We start from the raw sequence: 26184 nt of genomic DNA, 5'->3' as shown, positions 1-26184 counted from the left end.
TTTTTTTTCCTTCTTGACGCTGCACTTTACCGGTCGTTTACCGCAGTAGCTGGTCGGAGCGAGCGTTTCTCTGAATCCTTTCATTCCCTTCTGCAAAAAGGCGTAAAAGGGCGATCCAGGAAAGATTTTAACTTGTGACATCATCGTTATTTATAACACATTTTACCAATTTTTTATAGATATATATATAATGTAATATGGAGTGACTCATAGAAAGAGAAATCGCAGACCGACGCCGCGACGTATCAATAGGTGAATGTATGTGAAATTGGAGGACAAATTCGCGCATTCATGAGCTTCGAAAGTTCTTTCGGCAAGAGAGAAAGCCGAAGAGTGGGGTGACTGGATATAAGAATAATTGCTTGATGACGAATAAGAAAGGAAACTAGTAGTGCAGGTCGGCGCTAACGAAACGAAATGAGCGAGTAAAGCTTTTAATTAAATTTGGTTAATTCTCCAGCACTTCCTCCCCCGTAATCTGCATATAATATTTTAAATTTAAATATTTTAAATTATCTTTTAATTTATAGAGAATACTATTGAAAGGAAAGATAAAATATTGTAACGATAATTTGGATTAAATATCGTTTGTGGAGCAACATATACGTGGCAGTTGCAAAGTTGTTATTTCAGCAACAAAATTGCTCGACGTTATCGTTCCTCGATGCAGCCGCGTCGTTGCGATAACCACGACAGTGGCTAGATGGAGTTGCAAGCTCAAGCTACACTTTGCAACTCAGCTTGGCGCTTTTGCTCTCTCCTCTTTTTTAATGATTTCTTATTAATATTATTCTTACTGGGTAAACTTTAATGTTTAGCATTATATGTAATTGTTATAAGTTAATCACAAACTTTAAATATTAAAAATAAACTGTCCCAAATAGGGAATCTATACCAAGTTATTAAGGCTGATTTATAGAGGCCGTAACCGTTGATTTAAGCCGTAATCTTTAAGAAATTGACCAATCACAGTTGAATGTGAGAAGAACAATCGACTGTGATTGGTCAATTTCTTAAAGATTACGGCTTAAATTAACGGTTACGGCCTCTATAAATCAGCCTTTAGGCCATCGATCTTATGTCATTGTTAAAGTTTGAGTAAAGAATACGTAAAAAGAACGAAAAGATATTAGATTACTTATCTTATTGTTAGTAGAAACCTATAAGTTTTGTAGTTTGTAAGTTTGCAGATGCTGCGGTTTCTACTAACAATATAAGATAAGTATAGTCTATAATATCTTTTCATTCTTTTTTCTATTCTTTACTCAAACTTTAACAATGACATAAGATGGCCTAACTTGGTATCGATTCCCTATTTAGGACAGTTATTATTTATTTTTAATATTTAATTTTTTATTTAAATAAATGAATAATTAACTACATTCTCGATATTGAAATTAATAAAAAAAAATGGGTTTTGTGAGAGTCAAACACGGTTAGTTGTGCGTGAGTTAACGTTATGTAACACTTAATTAATGATTGAGCCATATCATAGCTCAAAGTCAAAACGTACGATTTATTTTGTATTAATGAATAATTAAATGTTGCATAACGTTAATTCACGCGCAACTGATCGCGTTTGACTATCAAGGCTGCTTTTTCTTTGTTATTTTTTAATTTTAATTCTTTAGTATATTCGGCACACATAAGTTAATTAATTGAAGACTGTACCTAGCTGGTATATAATTTTGTACCTAACTTTTATATCTATACTGTATTCCCAGTTATGTTAAGATATTTAATATTTGCTCTGCTCTGTTTATCTACCCAGGTAGCAAGCACTCGTCATTTTGACGTCAAATGACGTCAAAAGACGTCAAAATGACAGACTTTTGACGTCAATTGACGTCAAAATGACGAGTCTTGCTACCTGGGTATCGTTCTAATTTCGACATATTGTCACAACATGGAAGTATCTTTTTGATTTAACATGTTACCGATTATTTTTTAATTACTTATCGGCTGTATGGACTAAGCTCCAAGCCTCGTACCTAGCGTACTGCTTTTTTTCAAATAAAAAAGTTTACTCTTTATACATACAATATCGGTAACGTTTTGTTCAAGAAGATTATTGAAAAATCAACAATCGAAGAGCCTACAGCTTTACGATCATTTCAAACAACAGATAATCGGTATGTCTTTTATATTTCAATTGAATTTATACAGACACGTAAACGAGTTTATTTACAAATAAGATAGAAATTTGTTTCTTTTTGTCGCGAAAAAACGAACTGGGATAATTTATGATTATACGATACGTTTTCTCACGACTGTTTCTTCCACGAATCCGTATGAGGAAACTGAATAAATTGAAGGGTCTCGGTGACGCATTCCGCATACCAACGACCTCTCCTTTCGCCCACGTACAATAATTATAATAGCATCTTGCAGACTACTACAGAGTCTCCCAACTGCGAAACGGGATTTCCTACATGACATCAGATAGCTTGAATTCCGACGCAATTCAGGTAATTTTAATAATTCTGGCAAAATTTATTTGAAGTTATTAACAAATACCTATTGTATGTATATGAACGTGTATCAATTGTTCTGATTAATTCAGGCACATTCTCGCATCTTAAATTCTATTCGGTATAAAATAAAATTTCTGGTAATTTTTAAAACACGTAAGGTTTTGCAAACGAGTAAGCTTGCAAATTTGAATGAGTATTAATATTATACCTCGCTTTATAATCTGTTTGTGATAAGAGCGATTCTGTGAAATTCTTATCACTGACTAGAAATGGTTATCGGTGAAGTGCAAAAGCACGTTTGAAAGCAACGATGGATCAAGAACATAGCGCAAATTATGAAGATCGTATTGAAGTATTAATATTATATCACAAAAGCTTAAAATTTAGTTTTGCCAAATTTGAATAGAGGATAACCAAAGCTCTGCATGTTTTAGTTCGTAATCGCTTTAATGACAAAAGATTACGAGAAGGCTCGTGACGTTGGAAATCAATGTAAGGATTAATCAATTTTAGCGTAATTCCGTGTATACATAAATATTATTTAATTAAAATTGTGAATTATAGAAAAAATAAATTATTGAAATTTAATTTTAATTATTAACAGTGTTAAAGCGAAACCGGAATGACGTAGATATTACCCGTGCTCTTAATATTCTGAAGCACAAAAGTCAGTGTGGAATTTTTCTCTCATTTTGTATTCCATTCCCCATTCAAATATATTCTATAGTATTCTATTTTATGTTAACAGAACACGAAGAATGCGAAAGGTCAAGTTTAATTGAATCTAAATGTGAGGGAAGTGACGCGACCGATGGCAATGATACTGATTTTACAGGCGGCAGTGCGGATATTCACATCGATCCAGAAATGGCAAGTAAAATCGCGTCATGCGACATGTCTCGATTAAGTAATGAAGCTAAGACCCATTTCGCCAAGACTCTCAAGCAGAAAATGCACAGAGTAATACCAATAAAAACGAGTAAAAAAGTCACGCAAATAAAGGATCTGACGAAACGTTAAAAATCTGTCTTATATACTAAAGGTTTATAATTGCAAGAACATAAAATACATGAGTAATGGAAACAATATAAATAAAATATAAATACAAGATAAAAGTGTGAATATATAGGATAGGAAATAAAATACCGCGCGAGACGTTTTACTGAAATACATTTTATTAATAAAAAAACAACTATTTGTTAAAGTTTTTACAACATAAATGAAAAACAGCGTGGTAGGCATCGTTTGGTGCACGCTCGTCGCGCAGGCACAGAGGTCATCGTTTGTCACACCCGGCGACTTTACACGTTTCCGGTTCTTTAGAGAGATTATCTCGTCACGTGAAAGGATACACTATATGAATATTTCCCAATGCTTTTTGGTCGTCATCGCGAATGAACCGGTCTTCTTGGGGGTCGGCGGGGATTTCCACGAGACTTTCCTTCTCCCTCTTTAACTTCTTTTTTTTTCCAGTCACTTAAATCAAATTCGGAATCTCGTCGAATTGCCCCGTTGCGCTGGTCGCGCGCGCCCGCACACTATTTATATTACAACGTGATGCGTATACCTTCCGAGTAACAAAATATAAATCCACGTACGTATAGTTATATTAATATACAAGCACACAGTTTCTCTCACGTACGCACGTCGATCGTATGAGTTAATACAAAAGAGGGGAATAAGGATGGAAGAGGGGACGATGGTGGTGTGTTGGATTGATCCTTAACGTTCTATTAAATTACAAAAAAATACAACCTCGCGCGTAAAGTCTCTTTAATCATTGAACACGCATCGAATTTCACTTCGAAGGGCGGACGGATTCCCATTTCGTTTTTTTTTTCTTTCTTTTGCGGCTCTCTGGCGCGCCTCGAATTTATCTGGACGCGTGCCGAAGCGACGATCGGTGGCACGATCTGCCGATCGTCGTTCCAGGACTCTTGCGTCGCTCGCCAAGTTGTGTCGATCGAAGCACATCTCTTGCGTCGACGCGAGATCTCGCGATTTCCGATCGGGCTCCTCCCTCGCCTTTCCCACACGTCCGCACGTCCGGTCGCGCGATCGCGGATCTCGCGCGACGTACGCCGTACAGAATGGTACTGTAATAAATAATATGATCCGTCGATCGGTCGAGGAGCAACGACGACGACGTGTCGCTCGAAGGATGAGTATATACCGTCGTCGCCCCGTCTGATTACACTGATATCTCCCGTTTTTTCATATTCTACGTTGGCGTGAAAGTCATTGTTCTACCCGGTCACTGGCCTTCGCTGTCGCTGTCGCTCTTATCTGCAAAATGGATATTTCGTAATGTTATTTGTTGCGCCGCACGCATCGGAAACGTTTTCTGAGATAACGCACTGTCGTGTCCAAGTCTGCCGTTTAATCAAATGGAGCGGAAATTTGTTACGTGTTCTAATGATAGTAAAAAGACGACGGCAGCATACGTAAGCTTAAATTATTATTTATTATATAAATTAATTAATAAATAGCCGGTCGTGCGCGAGGTATATGTCGCATATCCGATCCTGTTGGCAGTGATTTTTCAGACGACCGCACACATATGATGAGCCGACGTTGATTAGTATGATTACGAGGGTAGTTGCGGAATTGTACCTTTTTTACCGGTATACGCGTGACGCTTCAGTCTGTCGTAAAGATCGTCTTTTGTGCCGTAAATACTGGCGTTCGATCGAGCAAGACTGTTCATCTTGCCTCCGTTGTGCAGGCTCTCTGTATAAGGAAAGAAAAAATTGATGAGCACTCTCGACAATAAATTATATGAAATCTCACTGCGCATTATTTATTCTTGCAATAAATACGATTGGTGTCTACCGTGAGAATAAATAATCCGCATCGATATCACATCGCTACACGGTAAGAAGGGTTTTGCTGAAATATCTAAAAATTTAGCTATAGATACAGATCTGAAAACAATTTTGTTGCACCATCCAAATAATTATGTAGAACAATCAAACTGATTGCTAAAATGTTAAAATGTCAAAATTGTTTACAGCATTATCATCATACTTTAGCGACCTACTATATTATTTTGATGGTGCAACAAAATTATTTTCAGATCTAGTATCTAGCTAAATTTTTAGATACTTCAGCAAAACCGTTCTTTCCGTATAAAACTTAAATTGTAATCTCGATTTCGTATTTGGAATATTTTATACGATGCTTACCTTTCATGTAAGTTTCGTTATAGAAATTGGGCATCTCCCAGCCATCCTCCTCGTCGTCGTAATAATGAGCGTACGTGCTGTGGTGTGATGGTGCTATCGATTCGGCATACGGTGTCGGCGCACCATAGTAGAAATTGACTTGCGAGCCGTTTTGGTCGGTCGCTGGAGTAAGCATCTTCTTCGGCTCCTTCTTTCTAGAGGCTCTGTAAAAGAAAAGAAAGATTTCTCGTTACCGATAAAATGCTGATTTACGATACGATTTATATCTAAAATAATATTATTAAACAGGTTTTTTTTTTACAGATACTCGAATCGAAGAGAAGTTTTCCGAGATCGTTATTGCAAGTGTAGATTAATCGAATTTTTTTTTACCAACCTGACGCAAATCATCCAGACGAGCAGCACCACGATAATTATCAGGATAACGCCTCCCGCTATGCCACCGGTGATGTAGAAGAACTCGGACTTCTCCGTGCAATGTTTGCCCGTGAAGCTGCCGCTGCATCTGCACGAGGGTTGCCCGCGCGAGTCCTTCAGGCAGACGCCCTCGTTGTCGCAGTAGCCCAGACACACGTCTGTGCACACGGTTCCGGTGCCGTTGTACCCGGGCTTACACTCACACTTGAAGTCGCTCGTCTCAGGTATAAGTAGACAGTACGCATTCGCGTCGCAATGCATTTCCTCGCCACTGGTCTCGCACGGATTCGTGCAGTCCGCTTTGCTTGTCTGTTAACAAGTGTCGACATCGACAAATAATTTTATATTGAACAAGTTTGTCAAAATACATAACTTAAAAAATCACATTTATTACATATATATACGCAGGTAATTTCTCTAAGGAATAACATTTATTAATATTTTAGAAAAAAAAAACTCACAGCAGTGGGTCCTTTCGTGCTGGTGTTCGGCGGGCACGGAATGCAGAAGGTTTGCTGCGGTTCCGATTGATAGGTTCCCTTCTTACACTCCACGCACTCGTTGAGGGTGCCGTTGAGGTAAGTTCCGGGTTCGCAGACCGGAAGCGAGCATTCCTCGATCGCCGCCGATCCCATGTTCGGGGTCGTTCTGCCGAGCGGGCAGGACTGGCAGGATGCCTGCACCCCTTGAGTTCGGTACGTGCCACGCGGGCAAGGCTCGCATTTCCCTTCGACGGCTAACTGCTGCCCGGATCCGCACTCGTCCCGGCATTCTTCTCGCGACACCGCCTCGGACGTTCTCGTGGTCTTTCCGAGGCCGCACAGCAGGCAGGAGAAGCTACCCTCGTTCGGCTGGTAGAATCCATGGCCGCAGTTGCGACAAAGACCGGCTACGTCGTCGTAGTATTTGCCGGCAGGACAACGCTCCTTGCAGTCCGCCGCGCTACGCGCTCCAGGACCCACGGTCACACTGGGACGACCGGCGATCACCGGACAGGAACTGCATCTTAATTGCCCGGATTCGCTCTGATAGGTACCCACGGGGCAGGATACGCATTGCATCGTCTCTTCGTCATAGAAAGTGCCCACCGCGCATGGTACTGCAAGAAAATTGTCGATAACGATCGAGATGAGTTTTTCTCAAATGCTATTATTGACATTTTGTCTCTAAAAGGCATATTGCGATTTTTTCTAAAATTAAACGGAGATACTTTTATCTCGCGGCTAGAGATTCTGTTTGATTTTGTCAAAGAAATTATTTTTAATAATTATTTATAAAACATAGTATCTTACCACAATCCGGTGCCATAACAACTTGGCCAATCGGACAGGCATAGTCGGATTCTAGAACGAGAGATGCGGGATCTGGCACGGTGTTAGGCAGAATGTCGTGGACGTCGAATTGGTCCTCCTCGAGGATCAGTCTTTCGAGCAACATTTGTACGGTAGAGCGCTCGTTTGAGTTAGCGTTCAGGATCGGATCGCTGTGAAACATAAAAAACAGTTATCGTTCTGTAAACCGATGGAATATTTACAATAGCAACAGGCAATGGAAAGGTTTGCGCAAGTATATACAGCCGTTATCTTGAGGTGAATGTAGTTAAGGCAGCCTTGTCTTTGAACCAGGATCCTCGTCAGTAGATTCGTGTGTCGCAGGTTAAACCGCACTCAATACCCTTAGCAATTTTAATTAATGCGCGCCTGTATTTATTCGCCGTCACGTTGATCACGTATGTTGTCAAATGTATACATTGGAATTGTCATCCGTAAATCGAAGCTGTTGGATCACTTGTTAAGTGAGCGCAAGTTACAGAACTTGAAGTAGCGAAATTGCACAAACTGTCGAATCATATATCATTTTCGAAATTGTAGTCATTTAATTTCTGTGAGTCAGTAACGTCCATTTAATCGAGTAATAGATTTCTTTTCAACAAAATGAAAAAGTGCTGAGCAATCTCACACAGTTTGATTAGATTTTGATTTTGTTACAATGTTATCCCTGTCGGAAAATATGTGGACACCTGTTGCAGCCCGCTACGATGACGTCCCACCTGTATGTATGGTGATCAGTCGTGATCAGTTAGTAAGAACGTGCAACTTTTACTTATTTCGTACAGCTATAAGGCTTGATCCACTTTCCTGGCCGTAAGATTAGTCGTTAGTATATGATCTGTTCGATGACTTATCGATGCTTTATTATAAATCTGAGAGTTATGCGCTATTATCGTAGGACGAGGGAACGCTGAAACGTGATTAACGCGGGAAGTTATGACAAACTGCACAATGTAATGAATGATAACGTATTAGAGATGATGGCGGGTAAGACATGTAAATGAATTGAATCGCGCTGGCGTGAATCGAGCTGTCCTTACTTTATCGCCGGGAACGAGATCTCCACCTCGTAGGTGTCACTGCCCTGGCGACCCTTTCTCGTTCTATGATGCAACACAAGTAACAAAAATACTCAGTACGAAGGTTCACTGTAAGCGAAATGCGCGGCAGCGGACAATAAACTGCAGTATCTAACAATTAAGTGACCGATATGTTCGATATACAAGAGCAAGCCGTGATTTACACACATTATAAATTATTTTAAATAAGAGGAAAATGCATTTTTAGAGTGATTGGCGAGTTGACGTGTTTTAAGAATTGCGACTTGTACCCTGCAAACGTTTGAACGGCAAAAATTTCTAAGACGTTTATTAATTAGAAGATTATAATTTGAGCACACTTACGGTTCCGCGGGCACAACGGCGGAAACGACGTACGTTCCACCGTCCTCCTCGTTCGTTTCTCTCGTTGCGCGTATGCGATGATCGCATTGTACATCGATATCAAGATCCTTGCACTCGCGAGTTCCTAAAAAAATAAGTAAAAGTGTAAGTAATTAGATTGGTGCAAGAAATGTGCAGTTATATAAATAATAATCCGTTTGTAAATTGCATATTACCTTCGTAAGGGTACGAACAGAAATTCCAGTCTCTGTTCAAAGAGTTCACGGCATTTCGAACTTTCTGTTTGAGTACACCCTGGCCGGCCTCGTTGCAGAGCACCGATGTGGGGAAGTTCATCTTAATCCTGAAGACTCTTTGGGCTGACGTAGCACCTACGAAACAAAGTATACGTTAATTTATCCGGAAAATGCGATCGTTGTACGAGAAAATGAATCAAACATGTATGAGATGCTTACTCGTACAAGCTGGATACACCAAAGGTAGACTAGGATCACTGGTGGGTCTCCAGAAGCCTTCTGCACCGCACGTGTAGAATTTGGGAACCTCTTGCGAGAACCGAAGTCCGGCATTGCAAGAAATCTCGCAGACTTTAAACTGGCCTCCCGAACCCCAGTCCTTGCATTGTTGTGTGCCACCGATAGGATCCTCCAATGTCTGGCAAAAGTCGGCTGCAATGAGAAAAATTTGTATAAGTTTTGAAAATTTACGCTCGTGCAACATCTTCCAAGAAAAAATATTATTTTCTAGAGAAATATTTCAACGTTTATTAGACAAATACTGGCCGAAGAGAAGACTTTACTTACATAACACGTAAACTTTGAAGTTGCAAGTGGCCGAGTTTCCGGCATGATCATAAGCCACGTAGCTGAGGTCATAGGTGCCCCACAGCAGAGTCTGTCCGGATCGGTGTCCGTTCTTCTCCTGGACCCTAGTGACGCCGACGTTGTCGCTGAAATGCGGCTCGTCCCAGGTGACGATCGACGATCCGTTCTTCGCGATTACCCAAAGATCGCCCGGACAGTGCTCCACTCTGGGTGGGATCTTGTCAGCCTCGAGTTGCTGACATTTGTTACCACCGTAACCGGGCGGACACACTCGCTGTCCGCAGTGCGACGGTACGACTCTCTCGACACCACCTAGGGTTTCGTCGTATCCCGCCCACGTCAGCACCAGACCCTGATAGAGAACCGGTTCCGTGCGGCAGTCGCGAACTTGCTTCTGAATCTCGTTCGTCACGTGCAACGCACGGCCCCAGACTTGCACCTTGGTCAAATGGCCTTGGAAGCCCAAGTCCGTATAACTCTTCGTATTTTCGCTCGGTGGTTTTCCTAACACCGCCCACGCGCTGTAGAAAATTTTTATTATCAATAAATATTAATTTTCTAAAAGAATCGTCGGAGAAACATTAAGGAAAAATGTTTCATGATTTTTTACGTTTCTTCTCAAAGAACACTTACTATGCTGGGAGTGATCTGCCACTGCCGTAGCCCTCAGTCTTGCTAGCAATGAGGCCTTCTGTGATTAAAATGAGCTCTCCGCCATTTTCACCATTCCACACAACAGCGACGTGATGCCATTGTCCGTCGTTTATGGTCGCGTATTCTCCGAATGGCAGGTAGACGTCTTGCAGGTCGTGGAAGAGAGATACCTGAACACCGCTACTGTGCGCCTGGATCATAAGTCTTCGGTTCGTTGGAACGTGTGGCGAGCTGAAGAAAAGATTTTGCATATGCATATATCCATGTACTACATTACTCGAAAAGAAAATAATAGTGAATTATTATGCTGTATGAGTTTCAAGCGAAAGAAAAGTGTAAATAAACAATAAACCTATACCTAACGCCATAAAGAGTAAAGAAAATTCCAGCTTCGTCTCTCTGCGTGTACTGCACCCACATAGCGACAGTTAAGCTCTTCGTGGAGCCAGTGAAGAATGGAATGACCTGCGAAGCGCTGCTGCGTCCTGGATCGCTGAAATACAAGTCGTAGTCCACTTGGATAGCTGTAAGAATTTAAAGCCAAGATTAAACGATGAAAAGTAACTATCTCTAATATAATATCTTAATAAAAAAGAATCTGAGAAACATACATTTCCTGCAATCGTCGCCAGTTAAGTTGAATGGACACTGGCAGAAGAATTTGCCCGTGAGATCGATACAAGTTGCTGATGGTGGGCAAGAATTTTCTTTGCAATCGATTATATCTTCTTCGCAAGTTTGACCTAATGCAGACGATTAAATAATTCATATTTTTTCTTTTTTTTTAGAAATAATAGCGTTTGATAAGAAAAACAACACGTTGACGTGGATATGTTAAATTTATACCGGTATATCCCGGAGGGCATATGCAGGTGAATCCGGGACCTTCGTCGATACAAGTTGCTCCATTTTTGCAAGCGCCGGCTTGGCAGGCGTCATACTCGTATTGACAGCCGATGCCGGTGTAATCGTTAGGGCAAGTACAATTCAAGCCAGAACCAAAATCTTGACAGCGGCCTTGGTGCATGCACGGATTTCCGATGCAGCGTTCCGGCGCCGTTTCACATTGTTTGCCGTCGGTTCCGGATGGGCAGCTGTCGGTTGGAAACTCGTATAAGCCCAAGATTTATTATTTCCGCGAAACATCATAGAGACATGTACTTACACGCAGAAGTAGTCCATGAACAAATCCACGCAGGCGGCGTCGTTCTGGCAAGGTCGATTCAGGCACATGCCAACGTCCATTTGGCAATACACGCCGCTCCATCCCTCCGGGCATACGCACTTGAAACCACCGACCTCGTCTCTACACGTCGCGCCGTTCAGGCACGGATCGGACGCGCAGTCGTCTATGTTGATCTCGCAGGATGGTCCGGTGTAGCCGTCGCGACAGTGACAGACGAAGGTGTTGTCGAGATCTATGCAGCGATCGGTGCCGACCGGATTGCAAGGATCGCTCTGACATTCGTCGATTTCCGCCTCGCACTGCAGCCCAACGAAGCCGGGTCTGCACCTGCAGACGAAGCCCTGCAGCTGATCTATGCATGTGGCCCCGTTTTGACAAGGATCCGACGCGCAGTCGTCAATCGTGTGTTGGCACTGCTTGCCCGTATAACCAGGCTCGCACGTGCAGGTATAGTCGTCGATCTGATCGATGCATTGGCCATTGTTTCGGCAGGGCCGAGACGCGCATTCATTGATGTTTGTCTCGCAGGCCACGCCTGTCCATCCCGGATGGCAGATGCACTCGTGGCTGAAGAGCTTGTCCACGCAAATTCCATTCAAGCAAGGATTGCCCGAGCAGAGATCGATTTTCTCGTGGCAGCGTTTGCCGGTAAATCCTGGCGGGCAGTCGCAGGAGAAATCGGCGACCAGATCGGTGCAATTGGCGCCGAGCAGGCAAGGTCGCTCGGCGCAATCATTGGTATTGATCTCACAGCTTTGACCTTCCCACCCTGGCAAACAATCGCACTTGTAACGACCCTGCTGAAGAGCTATGCAAGTAGCACCGTTATTGCAAGGATTTCCGCTAGCCGTACAAGGATTTATCTGCATAAAGATACGAAAATAAAATTAGATATAGGTAAATTAAATATAATATACTTAATTTATAAAATGTTTGATGTTTATAGATAGAATACGATTTTTTAAAACCGTATTGATCTATCCTCTATGGAATTTTATCAGGTTTTTAGACTTGAGTCGATAAACAGAAGCACTTACAGTGATGTCGCAATCGACTCCGGTGTACCCGGATCGGCAGAGACACGTGTAATTATTAAATCCAGGCTCGTCCTTGCACATGGCTCTTTCCGGACACGTGTCGTTCGCGCAATCCGATTTCTCTTCTTGGCAATTGATGCCAGAATAGCTGTTGGCGCATTGACACTTGTAGCCTTGCGGCAGATCTATGCAAGTGGCACCATTGTAGCACGGCTGAGACGCGCACTCATCGATATCGATCTCGCAGCGTCTTCCAGAGAAGCCGGCTGGGCATAGACAGTGTATACCGTGTCCCATTGGCACGCAGAGACCGCCGTGCTGACATACGCCGTCGGTGCACTGGACAGGCTTGCACTCTTCGCGGCCGACCGAACCAGGTCCGTCTGTATACATGTTTGTGGGACACTCGACGCACGTGGTCGCGCCGTGCTGAGGCTGGAAGAAGTTCTTGGGACACTGAGCGCAAGGTGCGAGTCCCGTATCCGAATACATGCCCGGCGAACACTTGGCGCGGCAACGATCACGACCAGGCGCGGCTGGTTGGTAAGTGAACGTTCCAGCTGGACAGGTTTGACAGTCCTTGTAGCCTCCGATCGGCGGTTCGCCGGTGTAGCTGTTTCTGGGGCACTCGAGGCAAGGCACGAGACCGGTAGGCGAGTACGTTCCGTAACCGCAGACTGGTATGCAATCGTCTATGCTCTTCGATCCTTCCTCCTTTGTATACGTGCCGAACGGACAGCGCAAGCAAGAACCTTGCCGGTCGCTGTTCTGATAGAAGCCCTTCGGACAGGCTGTGCACTGCTTCTGCTTCTCTCCGGCGAAGGTTCCAGCAGGACAATGCACTGAAAATGTGTAAACAAGTCTTGCTATAGAATTTCTTTAAAAAATTGTAAGTAATAGATCAAATTAAATAGTACGAAATATGTCTACTTACGGCAACGGGGAACGTCGTTGGTATCCATGTTCAATACTTCACCAATGCTGCATGTAAAGCCCCTGCTGATGGATGATTGAAGAGCACGGAGAGGCGGGCATTGATTACCAATCGCGGAAACGTTCAACAGAGGCTCGATAACTGCGCTCGCGTAAGGGATCGATAAATCGAAGATCAGATTCAACGTGGAACCACAAAAATCGTACAATTGCGGTTGACGTTGTGCCGGGACGATCACCAAAACAAAGTCCATCTGAAATTTGTAGACAATTTTTGTCAATCTAATTCCTCATCCATAATAATTCTGATTTAATTTTGGTCCATACCTTGAGAACATTCTCTTCGATCAGGAAAGGCATCGATCTGACGAAAGACACGTTCATATTCACATTGACAGCGGAGCAGCGTTGAGTCAAAATAGTGTTAAGATTCGTGTAATGCTGAGCCATGAGATCCTGGTACATCGGTAGACAGGATCGAGAAACGGCGCCGTTTGCGCGATAAGTTACCGAGGCAATTACATGATAATCGGCCTGTTGCGTGTCTACAGATATCAATATTTTGATTATTAATAAATTACACTGTATAAAATAATATAAAATAGTAATAATAACAAATAAAATTAAGTTAATCTCAGAATAAGAAACTTACTTTCGGAAACGCAGTCGGGCACCACCGACGAGGGTAACCACCGTTTGTTAACATCACATCCGAACGTTTTTGCGGGCGAACCATCGGTGAATCTGTACCCAGCCTTGCAGGTCGCTATGCATTGCAGTCCTTTGTCTCCGGGGACGCACTGTATACCACCATTAGCCGGCGGTTTCAGTTCCCAATCGACGCAGGGTGTCGCTTGGACCGAAACTTGGAAGTGACAAGTCGCTCTGTTGCCGCTGGAGTCCGTTGCGTATACCGTGACGTTTTCGAAATCGCCAATTCGAATCATCGCACGTTCCGGTACGAAAGTGATTTTCACAGGACCGGACGCGTCCGTGGCGTTGATGCGTTTTCGTGTCTCATTGAAATTAATGGAGTAACTCTCTTGTCGGTCGGTCAGTTCGATAACGTAGCTCTGAGGACAGCTCAGCTTCGGTGGAGTTATATCTGCGACATCAGAATGTCAGTTAATTTAATATCGATTAAATTATAACTAATATTAATTAATAATTTAATTAAAATTCATGTTTAAATTAATATTATATGTATAGAACGACTGGCACTTTTGAGCGTACACACACACTATTAAAACGCAAGACCAGTACTTCTAAACATGCGTTATTAACACAAGATTAATCTAAATTAGATCAAATAAAACATCAGACAAATTGAAAATTGTCACTAACCTGGAACAGTGATGTTGATCTCGCAAATAGCTACATTGCCATCGTAATCGAAAGCTATATATTTCACGAACGTGTCCTCGAAGATTCGAATAGGGGTTTTGAAACTCGGAGGCCTGACTTCCACTCGGGCGATACTGCCGCTGTTGTCGATGGCAGTTGGCACCGTGAAGTTCACCGGCAGAAGCTCCCCGTTGGCACCTTTTTGCACGACTATCGGTTGTTGCGGACAGTTCTGGAAGACCGGCGCCTCGTTGTCCACACAGGGCGAGAATCCGTAATCGTAACCCAACAACGGTTCGGTCGCCGGTTCTTCGCATCCCATAAGCTCGAACTTCAGACAGGCGTTGTCCATGTAGCTGACGATACCGAGGATCACGAAGCGGGCCTGCACGTACTTGGGCAGGGTGATCATCGCCAGTTCGCCGTAATTTCCGGGTTCGCGCATAGTCAGATTGAAATTCGGGAAGTAGACGACGTAATTCTCGTTCTCCGCCTGCTTGTAGAAGAAACGGATCTCCGTGGGTCTGCCGACGATGTCATTGCTGACCACGCCCTTCACGAGGATCGCCTTCACTCGATAGACGCGACCGAGATCGACGCTGACGTAGGTAAAGGCCTCCTGCTTGCCGCACCAGCCGGTCACCGAGTTCAGCCGGATGTTCCTGGCCTCGTAGTTCGGTCTCTCGGAGGTGGAGTTTATCGCCGAGTCCGGGATGCGTCCGGAGGCTAGACCGAGCGGTCTGATGACCTTGCACTCGGGCTCGCGAATGCAAACGATCGGTCGCGGACTGATGAGGATGTAGCCAGGCCTGTTGCAGCCGAATTGCACCTCCGAGCCCTGCTCGTAGCTACGCGCCACTTGATAACCGTCGCTCGGCCTGCCGGGATCCTCGCAGACCGGACCTTCGCATCGCAGGTTGCCAAAGTCCCAAACGCCGTTCGCCTGACAGCGCACGACGTTGTCGTTGCGATTGGTCTGACCGGCCAATTTGAAGGTATCTTGACAGCCGAAGAAGAACGAGGATTGATACTTGGTGTCCAGGTGCTGGCCGTACTCGGCGCCGGGCGTGGGAAGCGGCTTGCCGCAATCCACGCGGGGACAAGCCGGCTGCAAGCCGGACAGCCAGTAATCGGGCAAGCCGGGTTTGGGATCGTACACGCACTGTCGGAAATTGGACGTCATGGTGTTGCGCAAATAGCGGCCGTTGCTACCGCATTTCAGGGTGACGTTCTGCTTGAAGGGTACCAGCACGCTGGCCTCGTCGTTTCGGAGCACGGTGAGACCCTCGTTTTTATCGTCCGGCAGAGATACACATTTCGCGTCTGCAAAAAAGTTGAAGAATGCACTTGAATTATTTTCAAGAATAGGGATACTTAATAAATATAAGAAATTTCTTGTAGAAATAAGATTGTATACAATCTTATTTAAAACGGGGATGCAACGAAAATTTATGTGCGATAATCTTGAAACGTTCTGTATATTACTTACATTGACATTCGGGAATGGTCCCGTTCCAGACTCCGGCAGAGGTACAAATTACAGCAGAAGATCCAGATAAAACGTAACCAAAATTGCACTGGAATCTGATGAGGTCGCCAAAGTGATGCTGCTCCTACAAAACGAACGAATTTCCACATTTCAGAAAATATCTACGTAGCGATAGTAATCGTAACAAATTAATATTTTCTTGGGCGACAAAAAGATCGTGTTATTAAATTTTTATTTTACCTTAGTGGACAATAATTTTCCATTTTCTGGTGCCGTTAGCGGCGGGCACATCACTCGCACGCACGTTTTATTTCTCTGATACAAATCCCCATCCCTCTCGCCAGTTTCTGACTTCACCAGGTTGAATCCGGCCGTGCCATTGCCCTTGTACAGTTCAAAGCCCGTGTTGCACATGCAGGAATAGCTGCCGGGACTGTTAATGCACTTCTGATGGCAGCCACCGTTCCTGATAGCGCACTCATTAATGTCCGAACACTCCAATCTGGTGCAGCCCATTATCTCTAGTTTCATACACGGTGCCCCGATGTAATCCTGTATTCTGAATCTCACGTAGCGCGTCTCGATTGGTACAGGTAGATTCAGGATGGAAAGCGTCGCCTCCAAAATTCTGAATTCCACCGGCGTACCATCTGGATTGGTGTAATCCTTGAAGATGTCCGTCAGATCGTTCGTATACTGAATCCGCACGGCCGACGCGTACGCGATGTTCCCGTCGATCCTGGCTACGACTTGCGTGCGGAATCCACGAATGATTGTCGGCGCTTTCATGTCGATCGTCACCCAGTTCGCGCCCGGTTCGATGTTGTTGCCGCACCATCCATCACCGTTGTTCAAACGAATACCCTTCAGTAACAGAAAGTATATGAGCAGTTAAATATTATAAAGAGAAGAAAAAGCATATGAAATATTATGAATAGAAAATGTCAATGCGTCTTACGGTTTTTGTATATCCATTTTCCGAGCTTGAAACCGTGATCGACTCGTCGGGAATGCCGCCATTGATGAGACCAAGATCGCCGATAGGCCGACACTCCATGGTCGGTGCAAAGCCCGGCTTGCACTTGCAAGTGAACGCACCGGGATTGTTTATGCACTCCGTGGACGCTAGATCGCACTGGCTCGATGTGCATTCATTTATATCTGCAGAGACAGATGGAGGAATATGAGACAACCGCGCGTTTCTCATTATATGATAAGTAATTTATATTATAAAATCTACCTTCGCAGGTTGGCACATTATCAAATCGTTGATAAGGACCGCATTGTATGATATTTGATCCAGTCAGCTTGTAACCTCTATTGCATTGCACCCTAACTTCATCGCCGAAGAAGTAATCTTTGCCAATATCGACAACGAATCCATTTTTAATCGTAGGTAGTAGCGGACATTTGGCACCTATAGAAAAGAAAGAAATGTCATGTTGTTATCCAGTGTCATCCACTTAATTTTATATCAATGGTTAATTAATCAGTTTATTAATTATTATTGAGCAGTTTACTATACTTACGTGAACATGTTGGTACTTCGTCGGACCAGGTGCCGTTGCTCATGCAAAGAATGACGGGATGTCCGCTTCGAACATAACCAGGCTCGCACTCGAATCTGACAATCGTGCCATAACTTCGACCGCCTCCGTTCAAGATAGTTATGTTGGAGTGAGGTGCCTCTGGCAACGGAGCGCATTGAGATGCTGAAAACGAAAGGGCACACGCGTGTCTTTAATATATAACTCCGCTTCATTTAATACCGCATCTAGTCGTATCGACTGTAAAACTGTTAACGAACCTAAACAGGACGGCTTCTTTTCCCATCTTCCATCAGCCAGACAAGAAATCTTCTCCGTTGGTCTTCCGGAAGGAAACGCGAATCCCGCGTAACACTGATAGGTCGCCAGTCCTCGGTAAGTAACGTTCGAAGAGCCAATCGAGAATCCGTTATCGATTTGAGGTACGGGGCCGCAGTACACCTCTTGGCATTTAGGAATATACGTAACCGACCAGTTACCCCCGGGGAGACATACCGTGGCAATCCTCGATTTGCCTGTGGCGAACTCTTGCCCTAGTGGGCAGGAGAATGTAACTACTGTGCCGAAAGCTGTGTCCCGACTCGACGCTAAAGCTCCCTCGCCGGGTTGTAATGCAGGGCAATCTAAAATTATCATTACATATAGATAAACTCATAATTCAACAATATACAACGAAATATAAAATAATTATATACAATTAATTAATAAGTATTCTAGTGATATAAGTATATATTTACATGTTATTTTACATAATATAAGAAAAAAAATAAAACGTAATATAGCTTACCGGCAGAAAATTCGGCTTGCCAGCCCGCGCTGCTGTGCAGAGCATCGGAGGCGAACCTAACGAGCATTTCTCCGCTTTCCGCGGTAAGCGTGATCTTAGGTCGAGTGTTAGAGGTGAAACCGCTTCCGGGATGCAAGCGTAGACCGTTCGTATTGGAGCCGTCGTATATCTGTCGATTTCCCGCGAAAAAGCGAAAGTTAATAATCCGAGCGTGCGAAGAGGTAACGGAACTTCATCGCCTAGGTATGTAACTTAATTAAATTTACCTGCACGTAGTCAGTTTTGTGAACGTTGAAAGTGACGAATTTCAGAGAAAGCGGTCCCCTGTCTGGATTTTTGATTCTGTACAAACACTCCTGGTTATTAGGATACTCGTTGAGACCGTAGGACGGCGATTGAACGGTTCCGTTTCTCGCGATGATCGTGGCTTTGCAACCCTGCGTGAAGCGAATGCTGAAACCGCGTCTGGAATCGCCGAGACTCGTTTTGAAATACAAGTACAAATTGTTTCCGGTGGACATGATCACTGTCGGATTGTTCTCCGATTTCCCGGTGAGACGTGCGATCGGTCGGCTCATAGGTGAATCTCCGTCCCTCACAAGAATGTAATCTCGATTCATTTCGAGATCCAAGTCCTCGATCTAGAAACGAGAAAGTTAAATCTTTGAATCTCACAGGTACTTAATATATTCTTCATTTAAAAAAAATTTCAACATTTTATTAAACAAGTATCGCGATTGAAGTAAAGTGGATACGTAAGGTTTCAACTTACTTCCAGAGACATTATGCGCCCCGGCTGAGCCTGCAAGATATACAGGCACTCCAATCCTCCGGGATAATTCTGCGGATATCCCGGGGACATGAGCACTTGGCCTTGCGGCGTTGCTCTAAGGATTCCGCCGCAAGTCTGCGGTTCGGTTTTCCACGAGGCGCGGAAGCCCTTCCTCTCCACCGAGGCGTCGCTGCTGAATTTTATGATCATGAAGTTTGACGCCGAGACGAAAAGTTTATTGCTGAGATCCTGCTTGCCGGAAAGGGTCGCCAGATTTACGGACTTCTCCTCGGTTCTACCGCCTACGAGGATCTGCACTATGTCGAAACTCTTCTCGGTCTCGAATTCTTGGAACTGAAACACACGAATCGCGACTCATTTTGTATAATTCCGTTTGAAGCTGTCCGATCTGTCGCTCCGAAAAGTTTGCACAGCATATTATATACAGCGTTAAGTGTCATTAGCTTATTGAACGGGGAACGTTTATTGAGCAAATCACTCACCTGCAGGAGAATATTGTGCCCTTGAGGGCCCTCCAGCGTCCACTTGCAATTGCTGAGGGGTGCATATTTATGCGGGTAATTTGGACTCTCCACGACGTCGCCGCTGCTCGCCATGTAATACTGGCAGTTAGCCGGACAGTCCAATTCGTCGGAGTAATCGCCGCAGTCGTCCTGCTTGTCGCATTTGAACGCGGCGTTAATGCACTTGCCGTTCGAGCAGTGGAACGAACCTGCGGAGTTATCCCGTCACGGTGGATTATCATCCTCATTCCACGGTGAAATATGGAGAACGGCCCGCCGGCCCGGCCGTTACGCGACCGCTTATATATATATATGTTCGCCCGCAATTCACGTGAACAGACTTACCGGAAGGACAGGCGTCGGCACGACACATGAAAGGAAGAAGCGACTCGCACGTGGTCAATTCCCACGTTTGCCGGTCATCCGTCAAGGCGACGTCCACGCATTCGCCTGAGTGCGGATTCGGTTGCCTGGACGCCCAGAAACCTACATATTTGCCAACAATGTGAAAACGCAGCCCCTGACAATGTTGACGATATTGTTTCTTTTTTGTTTCAGATAATTATTGGCATTAGAAATGTTTTATTAAGACGTTTTTGTAATAAAGCTACATCCGCTTTATACCTATAACAAACAATTAAATCTTAATAACGTGTTAACAATACGAATATCTCGACTAATGCACGCTCGCGGTAAGGAACTGCGTCGACTTTGTCGTACATATCATCGTTATCTGAGCAATTAAATTTGTCGCTAGCAACGCATAGTTAACTACAAACTCGACGCGTAATTAATAGTGCGGTTTAGTTGACGGTGTGCAAATGTATTAGATGAGGGAATTGCAGCTTGCAGCAAACGGACGTGAAATGACGACGTCTGATGGGTATTGTTGTGGGAAAAGTGTGTCTTCATCTCGTGTATGTGAGTTCCGTGTTCCGTGACCCTGATAGAAACTGGCCCCGCGTGCATGCGAGGTCGGAGCTTTGTTACAAAACGACCGCGTCACAATTATCAATCACCTAATTTCATAATACGTTCGTATAACAACGTTCGGAAAACTTTTACTGGGACAAAATAAGCTTTCATTATTTTTTTTATCGTCCATATCTGTATTTTGAATGAATTCATGGTTTTTAATAATTCTACCCGGTAAAAAATTTTTCATATAAAAAAATATATAAATATATAAAATAATCATATAATATTATATAAAATATTATATGAAATATGTCCATATATGTTTATACTACGTTTTTTTTCTTGTATAATCTCTGTTCGTATGTATACAGGAAAAATAATAAGAAAAAGAATTAGAAAATAATTAAAAGGATAATTTCTGCATTGTTTAAAAAAAAAAGTGAGCAAATATGAAAAATTTGCTCACATATAATCATATATAATCATATTTTAAATACAATTATTACATTATATATGATTATATATGATTACATATGATTATATATAGCCAAATAAATAAACAATGTAAAAACAATAAAAAAAACAATGCAAAAAGTATCCTTTTAATTATTTTCTAATTCTTTTTCTTATTATTTTTCTTGTACGTACACGGAAAAAAAAGATTAGCTACTATAGCTAAAATAGTCGTAATATATAGATAACTAACATTTTTTGCAACGGGAGTAACATTTTTTGCAGCGAGAACAAAAGGTTTTGCTACTATTGCTAAACTATAGCTCTCGCTGAAAAAAATATAGCTCTTGCTGCAAAAAATATTAGTTATCCATATTTTACGACTAAATTTAGCTAAATTTTTTTCCGTGTACAAACAGAGATTATACAAGAGAAAAAAAAACATATATGAACATATATGGATATTTTATATAATATTTTATATAATATTATATGATTATATATATTTATATATGTTTTTATATGAAAAATTTTTTACCGGGTAGCTGTCTTTAAAATGTGCAGAAATATCTTTTGCATTACAGACTTTTTAATTGACTTTTTAATTAACTTGACTTTTGGTCAAGATATTAAAGATTGGCACTTACAATTCTTAAGTAATTAATGATTAAAAATAAGATCTTGGAAGAACTAAGAGTTTTAAAGAAAAAAAAAACAAAGACAAATCGTTAAACAAATTCTTAAATCGGTATCAAATGGATTTTAATATTAAGAATTAAGCATTTCTAACTCTTCAGAATTTTCATCCCCTTCACATTTCGAGAATCGCATTTGCTAGCCGCATCGCATTACATTGGATATCGGTCAAGGTCTCTTAAGTCAATCGTTAATGGCGAGGAGCGCGAGTCGCACTCGAGAGACAGATTTAAAAAAAAAGGAAGAAGTGGCAGAAGCTGCACATGATGCATTCGGTTACGGGATTTGTTCGTGCAGAACGCGCGGCTGCCGTCTGCAAATCGAGCGAAACGAAATTGCGTACAAACCGGCGTATTGCGAGACGAGCATTCCCGCGGCGGATTCGAGCGTGTTGGTACGTAAATCGTCGAGCGAAGCGAGACCTAGCCAGTAACGATCCAAATGCCGGCCGATCATGTTTGCTGACATGTTGTTCTCGCTGTATGACTCCACCACCATCAGCTCGCTCCCGTATCTGCAATAGAAACGCCAAAGTGACTCACCTCGCAGCATCGTTGAAAAGAATGAGAAAAAAGGGCATTTTTTATCCTTCGTCTCGAAAAACGATTGGCACTACACATTCTTTCTGTCGAAAGAGATACCGATAGTATTCTGTCGAAGTCAAATCTTAGGTCCAGAAATAAAAAATCTGGTTGCAATTAATTGGAATTCCGGTAGATTCAACCAGTATGTCTGTTGGAAAATGAACGAATAAAAAATTTTTTTTTGGAATTACCAAATAAGCATGATTAATTTCTTCCCGTTAAATATACCAGAATTTCTGTGTCGTGTATGTCTAGTGAATATAACTAGAAGTTTTATAAATCCAACTGGGGAAAATACTAATCAAATCCTTATAGTTAAGTCTATCAAACGTTCTGGTTACAACACATCGAGTCCTATCGTGATAATTAGAAATTCTGCTTGGTTTCGCCAAAATGCATTCTACCATACACTTCTTGTTGGTACCATCAAAACATTTTTCTCAGTGTAAATGAAAGGGAAAGATCGATAGTGCATGTCTCTTACCTCCTGCATAATTCTGCCGCTTTTTCCCAAGAATGCCTGATGTTGAAGAATTTATAACAGTGTATGCCTCGCAGCTCCCATCCTGCGCAAGGAAACATCGCATTAAACTGTCTGCCTTAGATGTAGAGATTGTCTGAGCGCAAAGTTGTAATAATGCGCCACGAGCACGCAATATCGCTAAGGGGATTATTGGAACACCACACGTTACTGATTATCCTAATTGATCGAAATCTCTCTAAAATTATGGTAAAGATACGCTCATAAATTTTTTATACTTTAATTTATTCACAGTAGTGAAATTTTTGTTGAAAACTAGAAAACACCGGCACGGTGTACGGATGCAGGAAACCTTATTTTAAAGTCGGCGAGCGTTTCCGTGTAACCGGATACTTTAAACCATCTTCTGCCGGCAAGCATACAGAAGACAGGAAAGGCGGTTAATCGGTGACCCGCACTGACAGCAACGGACATAACGGCCTCGATTGTTTTTTTAGCGTATACGGTGTGCCTTAAGGGGGTTGATAGCAAGTCGAGAGGAATCTCGTGAAATAGTGAGACTCATGATGGTGGCAGTTGAACAAGTTTTATAGATTGATTTTTATTGATATCTATATTTACTCCGATCACTTTAATATTCTATATTCAATAATCTAGTTCAATTTCTATCAATTCGATTGTCGATATCTATTCTTACGACGGCGGCCTGTCTGATTACCTATCACCTTCGATTTACACGGTACACAGTTTACATTCTGAAATTCAAAGTTTCCTCAAATCTGATTAATCGGAAAGTAATTCGATGCGCTTGCTCGTTCGACTGAGAAATTGCATCGAAATAATTCTCCGTATTGATCGATGTGACTATCGTGCGTAAGAAGTTTGCTATCCAGATCGCTCCCGGCGCCGGCGGCGAGAACTTTTATTTCACGCCATGTCGTACATCGTCTGAGGATGCTCTCGAGTTTCCGCGAACTCGATTCGTGTCAGTGATTCGATCAAAGTAAACCACCTCGTCCCGGTCAGAATCGTGTCGTATAACAAGCGCGAATATTGTATTTCGCGGAATCTCTGAGCGACAGAATATGCAAATTACTAGAGATATACTAAAGTTTCGATCCGGGAAAGTATATTTCACGGTTATCTCGTAGGAAAATAACAATAGTAGAACGCGTTACAGCGTGTTTCATTGTTCGGGAAATAACGATGTTACGCGAGATAGGACTAAATAATATTACCTCGGCTTTAAATCGATATCTATTCTCTAGTTTGACATAAATGTAGATAACTCGACGGAGAATTTAAAAATATCTTCCTAAGTATTCAACTCATGACCATTTATTGGCGATTTCTACTTGTTATCTCAAACGGTGTCGATGTTCGATCAAAATAAATATTCTGTCCATCATTCTCATCATTTTACAACCACTTGATGACACAGTCGTAAATATAAACGCATAAACAGCGTATTCTTCTGCAGGTTGGATACTTTCCACTCGAGTTATATTGCCACAATTTCTAGACATATAATTAAGTCATTTTTATAAAATTTTTATAAAAAGTTAAATTTACTTTTTTCTTCTTCTTTTATTATTAGCGGATATTCCGAACATTTATTTGATTTTTTTTGCTGCCTCGCTGCTGAATGAAAATGGAAGATCCTACGTGGAATGCAATTAAAGATGTTTTGCATTTTTCGTTGGAAGACGTAAGTCGCGTGGAAGAGAAACGAGACGCGCAGCATCAACTCAGTCATGTTGCTGATGCAGTGGGCGCTAAATTCGCAGGGAGAGACTCGATGACGACCTTCCTTTCTTTCAAAAGGTCAAACGGCCATGCACGCACGCGGTTCTCCCCGACGTGCATTAGCATTTCTCGTCCGAGGAACGTGTGTGAAATATTATTTTCTCCCGGCGATGAGACGCGTGATATTTCAACGATCGCGTAATATTAATGACACATCGCGAAAAATGGAGGAAATCACAATATCTCGTTGTTACAAAAAAAAATTGAAATATAGTGTGAGCTAATGAAACAAAAATCTCCACGAGTTTTTCTAAAGGTAAAGCCGATAACAAATCAAAATTGACTTTGAAATTGATAAAATTCAGTTTCGGAACAGAAACTCGTAACAATCGAAAGAGTTAATTCACTGGTGAAATAGCGAATGGATGATATAATCCTTTGACTTTGTCCAATCGGCACGCGAGTACGCGGAAAAACAGATCTTTGTGCCTCTGTTTTTCCGAAGGCAAAAGCCATCTTGCGAAAAGCGAAGTATGTACACGCATGACGGATGATCGCGTAAGAACAGATGAGCGAGCAAGTTGCCGGATGTTCTACTTTTTGGAATCCCGTTCGACGGTGCAATGCGCTCGGTCGAGTTTCCTCCGAGGTATATAACCGCGTGGCGCAAACGCGAGGAGCCGACGTATATTTTTAGGGCCCGGCCGCTGTGTGTACGATGGGAAAAGGCGAGCGACGATTCGATAGGTACGAGGGTGGATGAGAAGGAGTCGCAGGAGAGAAGATGGAAAGATGCGATGGTGGAGATTCACGGTTTAGGAATGCCGTCCCATTCTTTCTCCGCCGCAGCTGCCTCTGCAGGATCTACCTGATTCGACGTTTATACGTGGGGGCTCGAAAATTTCAGGCCTCAATCCGCGTTAGGTAGAACTCTCCCTACCCATCGGACATCGCACGTTAAGATAGAGGTTGACCTCCCGATTTGGCTGGAATGTTCCGGCAGGCTAACGTTCGAGTTTCAAAATCTTAAACCGCAACTTAAAATTCTTTCACATCCTAAAATGCGATAGCTTTAGATAAATGTGAATATTTTCGTCATGTAACATGTGGAATGTAATAATGTTGACGAAAGAGATATATGAATCGCGATGGATTTCAGCGTTGGCACTTAAAATGTTAATAGAGTAATACTTATGTAAATGAAAAGAGTTATGCTTTCAGAAAGTAGATTTTATTCCGATTATCGAATCAACGTAACATATTAACATATATCAGCTACTGGCATACAAACTTTACTTTCAAAAATTGAAATTCTATATTTAATCCTATAAGATAGTCATCAAGATATTGAATTAAACATTTCATTCTGCTAATGGCAATCTTTATTTTTACTAGCTAT

The 26184-nt window shown here is 42.5% G+C and overlaps 2 protein-coding genes across 5 annotated transcripts in view; one reads left to right on the top strand and one right to left on the bottom strand.

Annotated features, from left to right (window-relative positions):
• Positions 1-1760: 1760 nt before the first annotated feature.
• LOC139768230 (uncharacterized) lies at positions 1761-6460 on the top strand. 2 transcript variants are annotated; one of them, XM_071698216.1, is made up of 4 exons: positions 2480-2966; positions 3079-3141; positions 3223-3344; positions 5963-6460. In XM_071698216.1, exons 1-4 carry the CDS (start codon positions 2924-2926, stop codon positions 6008-6010), a joined length of 276 nt encoding a protein of 91 aa, XP_071554317.1. In that variant the 5' UTR covers positions 2480-2923; the 3' UTR covers positions 6011-6460. The 2 variants fall into 2 exon arrangements, 1 of the variants encoding a protein (XP_071554317.1); XR_011717314.1 differs by lacking the exons at positions 2480-2966; positions 3079-3141; positions 5963-6460 and adding exons at positions 1761-2132; positions 2382-2468 and having other exon boundaries at positions 3223-3310.
• The window catches only part of Uif (sushi, von Willebrand factor type A, EGF and pentraxin domain-containing protein uif), a 37025-nt gene continuing 14472 nt past the window's right edge, over positions 3632-26184 (bottom strand). For 2 of the 3 annotated variants that reach the window (XM_071698211.1, XM_071698212.1), the window contains exons 4-37: positions 23043-23124; positions 22322-22488; positions 20253-20393; positions 19887-20116; positions 19384-19737; positions 18878-19252; positions 18612-18780; positions 18085-18447; positions 17807-17989; positions 17518-17694; positions 17236-17438; positions 16518-17141; positions 16278-16401; positions 14789-16111; positions 14097-14549; positions 13772-13989; positions 13446-13698; positions 12512-13353; positions 11454-12337; positions 11135-11382; positions 10900-11031; positions 10647-10812; positions 10268-10519; positions 9614-10155; positions 9266-9478; positions 9026-9181; positions 8811-8934; positions 8448-8510; positions 7369-7559; positions 6538-7175; positions 6036-6385; positions 5660-5862; positions 5088-5204; positions 3632-4760 (exon numbers count right to left, since the gene is read on the bottom strand). In XM_071698211.1, coding sequence (XP_071554312.1) covers positions 4729-4760; positions 5088-5204; positions 5660-5862; positions 6036-6385; positions 6538-7175; positions 7369-7559; positions 8448-8510; positions 8811-8934; positions 9026-9181; positions 9266-9478; positions 9614-10155; positions 10268-10519; positions 10647-10812; positions 10900-11031; positions 11135-11382; positions 11454-12337; positions 12512-13353; positions 13446-13698; positions 13772-13989; positions 14097-14549; positions 14789-16111; positions 16278-16401; positions 16518-17141; positions 17236-17438; positions 17518-17694; positions 17807-17989; positions 18085-18447; positions 18612-18780; positions 18878-19252; positions 19384-19737; positions 19887-20116; positions 20253-20393; positions 22322-22488; positions 23043-23124 — 10592 coding nt within the window. In that variant the 3' untranslated portion in view covers positions 3632-4728. The remainder of the gene's footprint in view (positions 4761-5087; positions 5205-5659; positions 5863-6035; positions 6386-6537; positions 7176-7368; positions 7560-8447; positions 8511-8810; positions 8935-9025; positions 9182-9265; positions 9479-9613; positions 10156-10267; positions 10520-10646; positions 10813-10899; positions 11032-11134; positions 11383-11453; positions 12338-12511; positions 13354-13445; positions 13699-13771; positions 13990-14096; positions 14550-14788; positions 16112-16277; positions 16402-16517; positions 17142-17235; positions 17439-17517; positions 17695-17806; positions 17990-18084; positions 18448-18611; positions 18781-18877; positions 19253-19383; positions 19738-19886; positions 20117-20252; positions 20394-22321; positions 22489-23042; positions 23125-26184) is intronic. The other variant, XM_071698213.1, reaches the window with a different exon arrangement.

Source organism: Temnothorax nylanderi, unplaced genomic scaffold, assembly GCF_030848795.1.
Source record: "Temnothorax nylanderi isolate EJ_2023f unplaced genomic scaffold, tnyl_v1.0 TNYL_tig0015_pilon, whole genome shotgun sequence".
Taxonomy (NCBI): Eukaryota; Metazoa; Arthropoda; class Insecta; order Hymenoptera; family Formicidae; genus Temnothorax; species Temnothorax nylanderi.
Note: the sequence above shows the minus strand (reverse complement) of the source record. Positions and strands in the feature narration are given on the sequence as shown.

Bases quoted from the DNA above. Each gene is read 5' to 3' on its own strand.
- LOC139768230 (XM_071698216.1), top strand. From the start codon at position 2,924: ATGACAAAAGATTACGAGAAGGCTCGTGACGTTGGAAATCAAT. The intron at 2,967-3,078 runs GTAAGGATTAAT...AATTATTAACAG, and splicing joins TCGTGACGTTGGAAATCAAT to TGTTAAAGCGAAACCGGAAT. The intron at 3,345-5,962 runs GCAAGTAAAATC...TTTTTTTTACAG, and splicing joins TTCACATCGATCCAGAAATG to ATACTCGAATCGAAGAGAAG.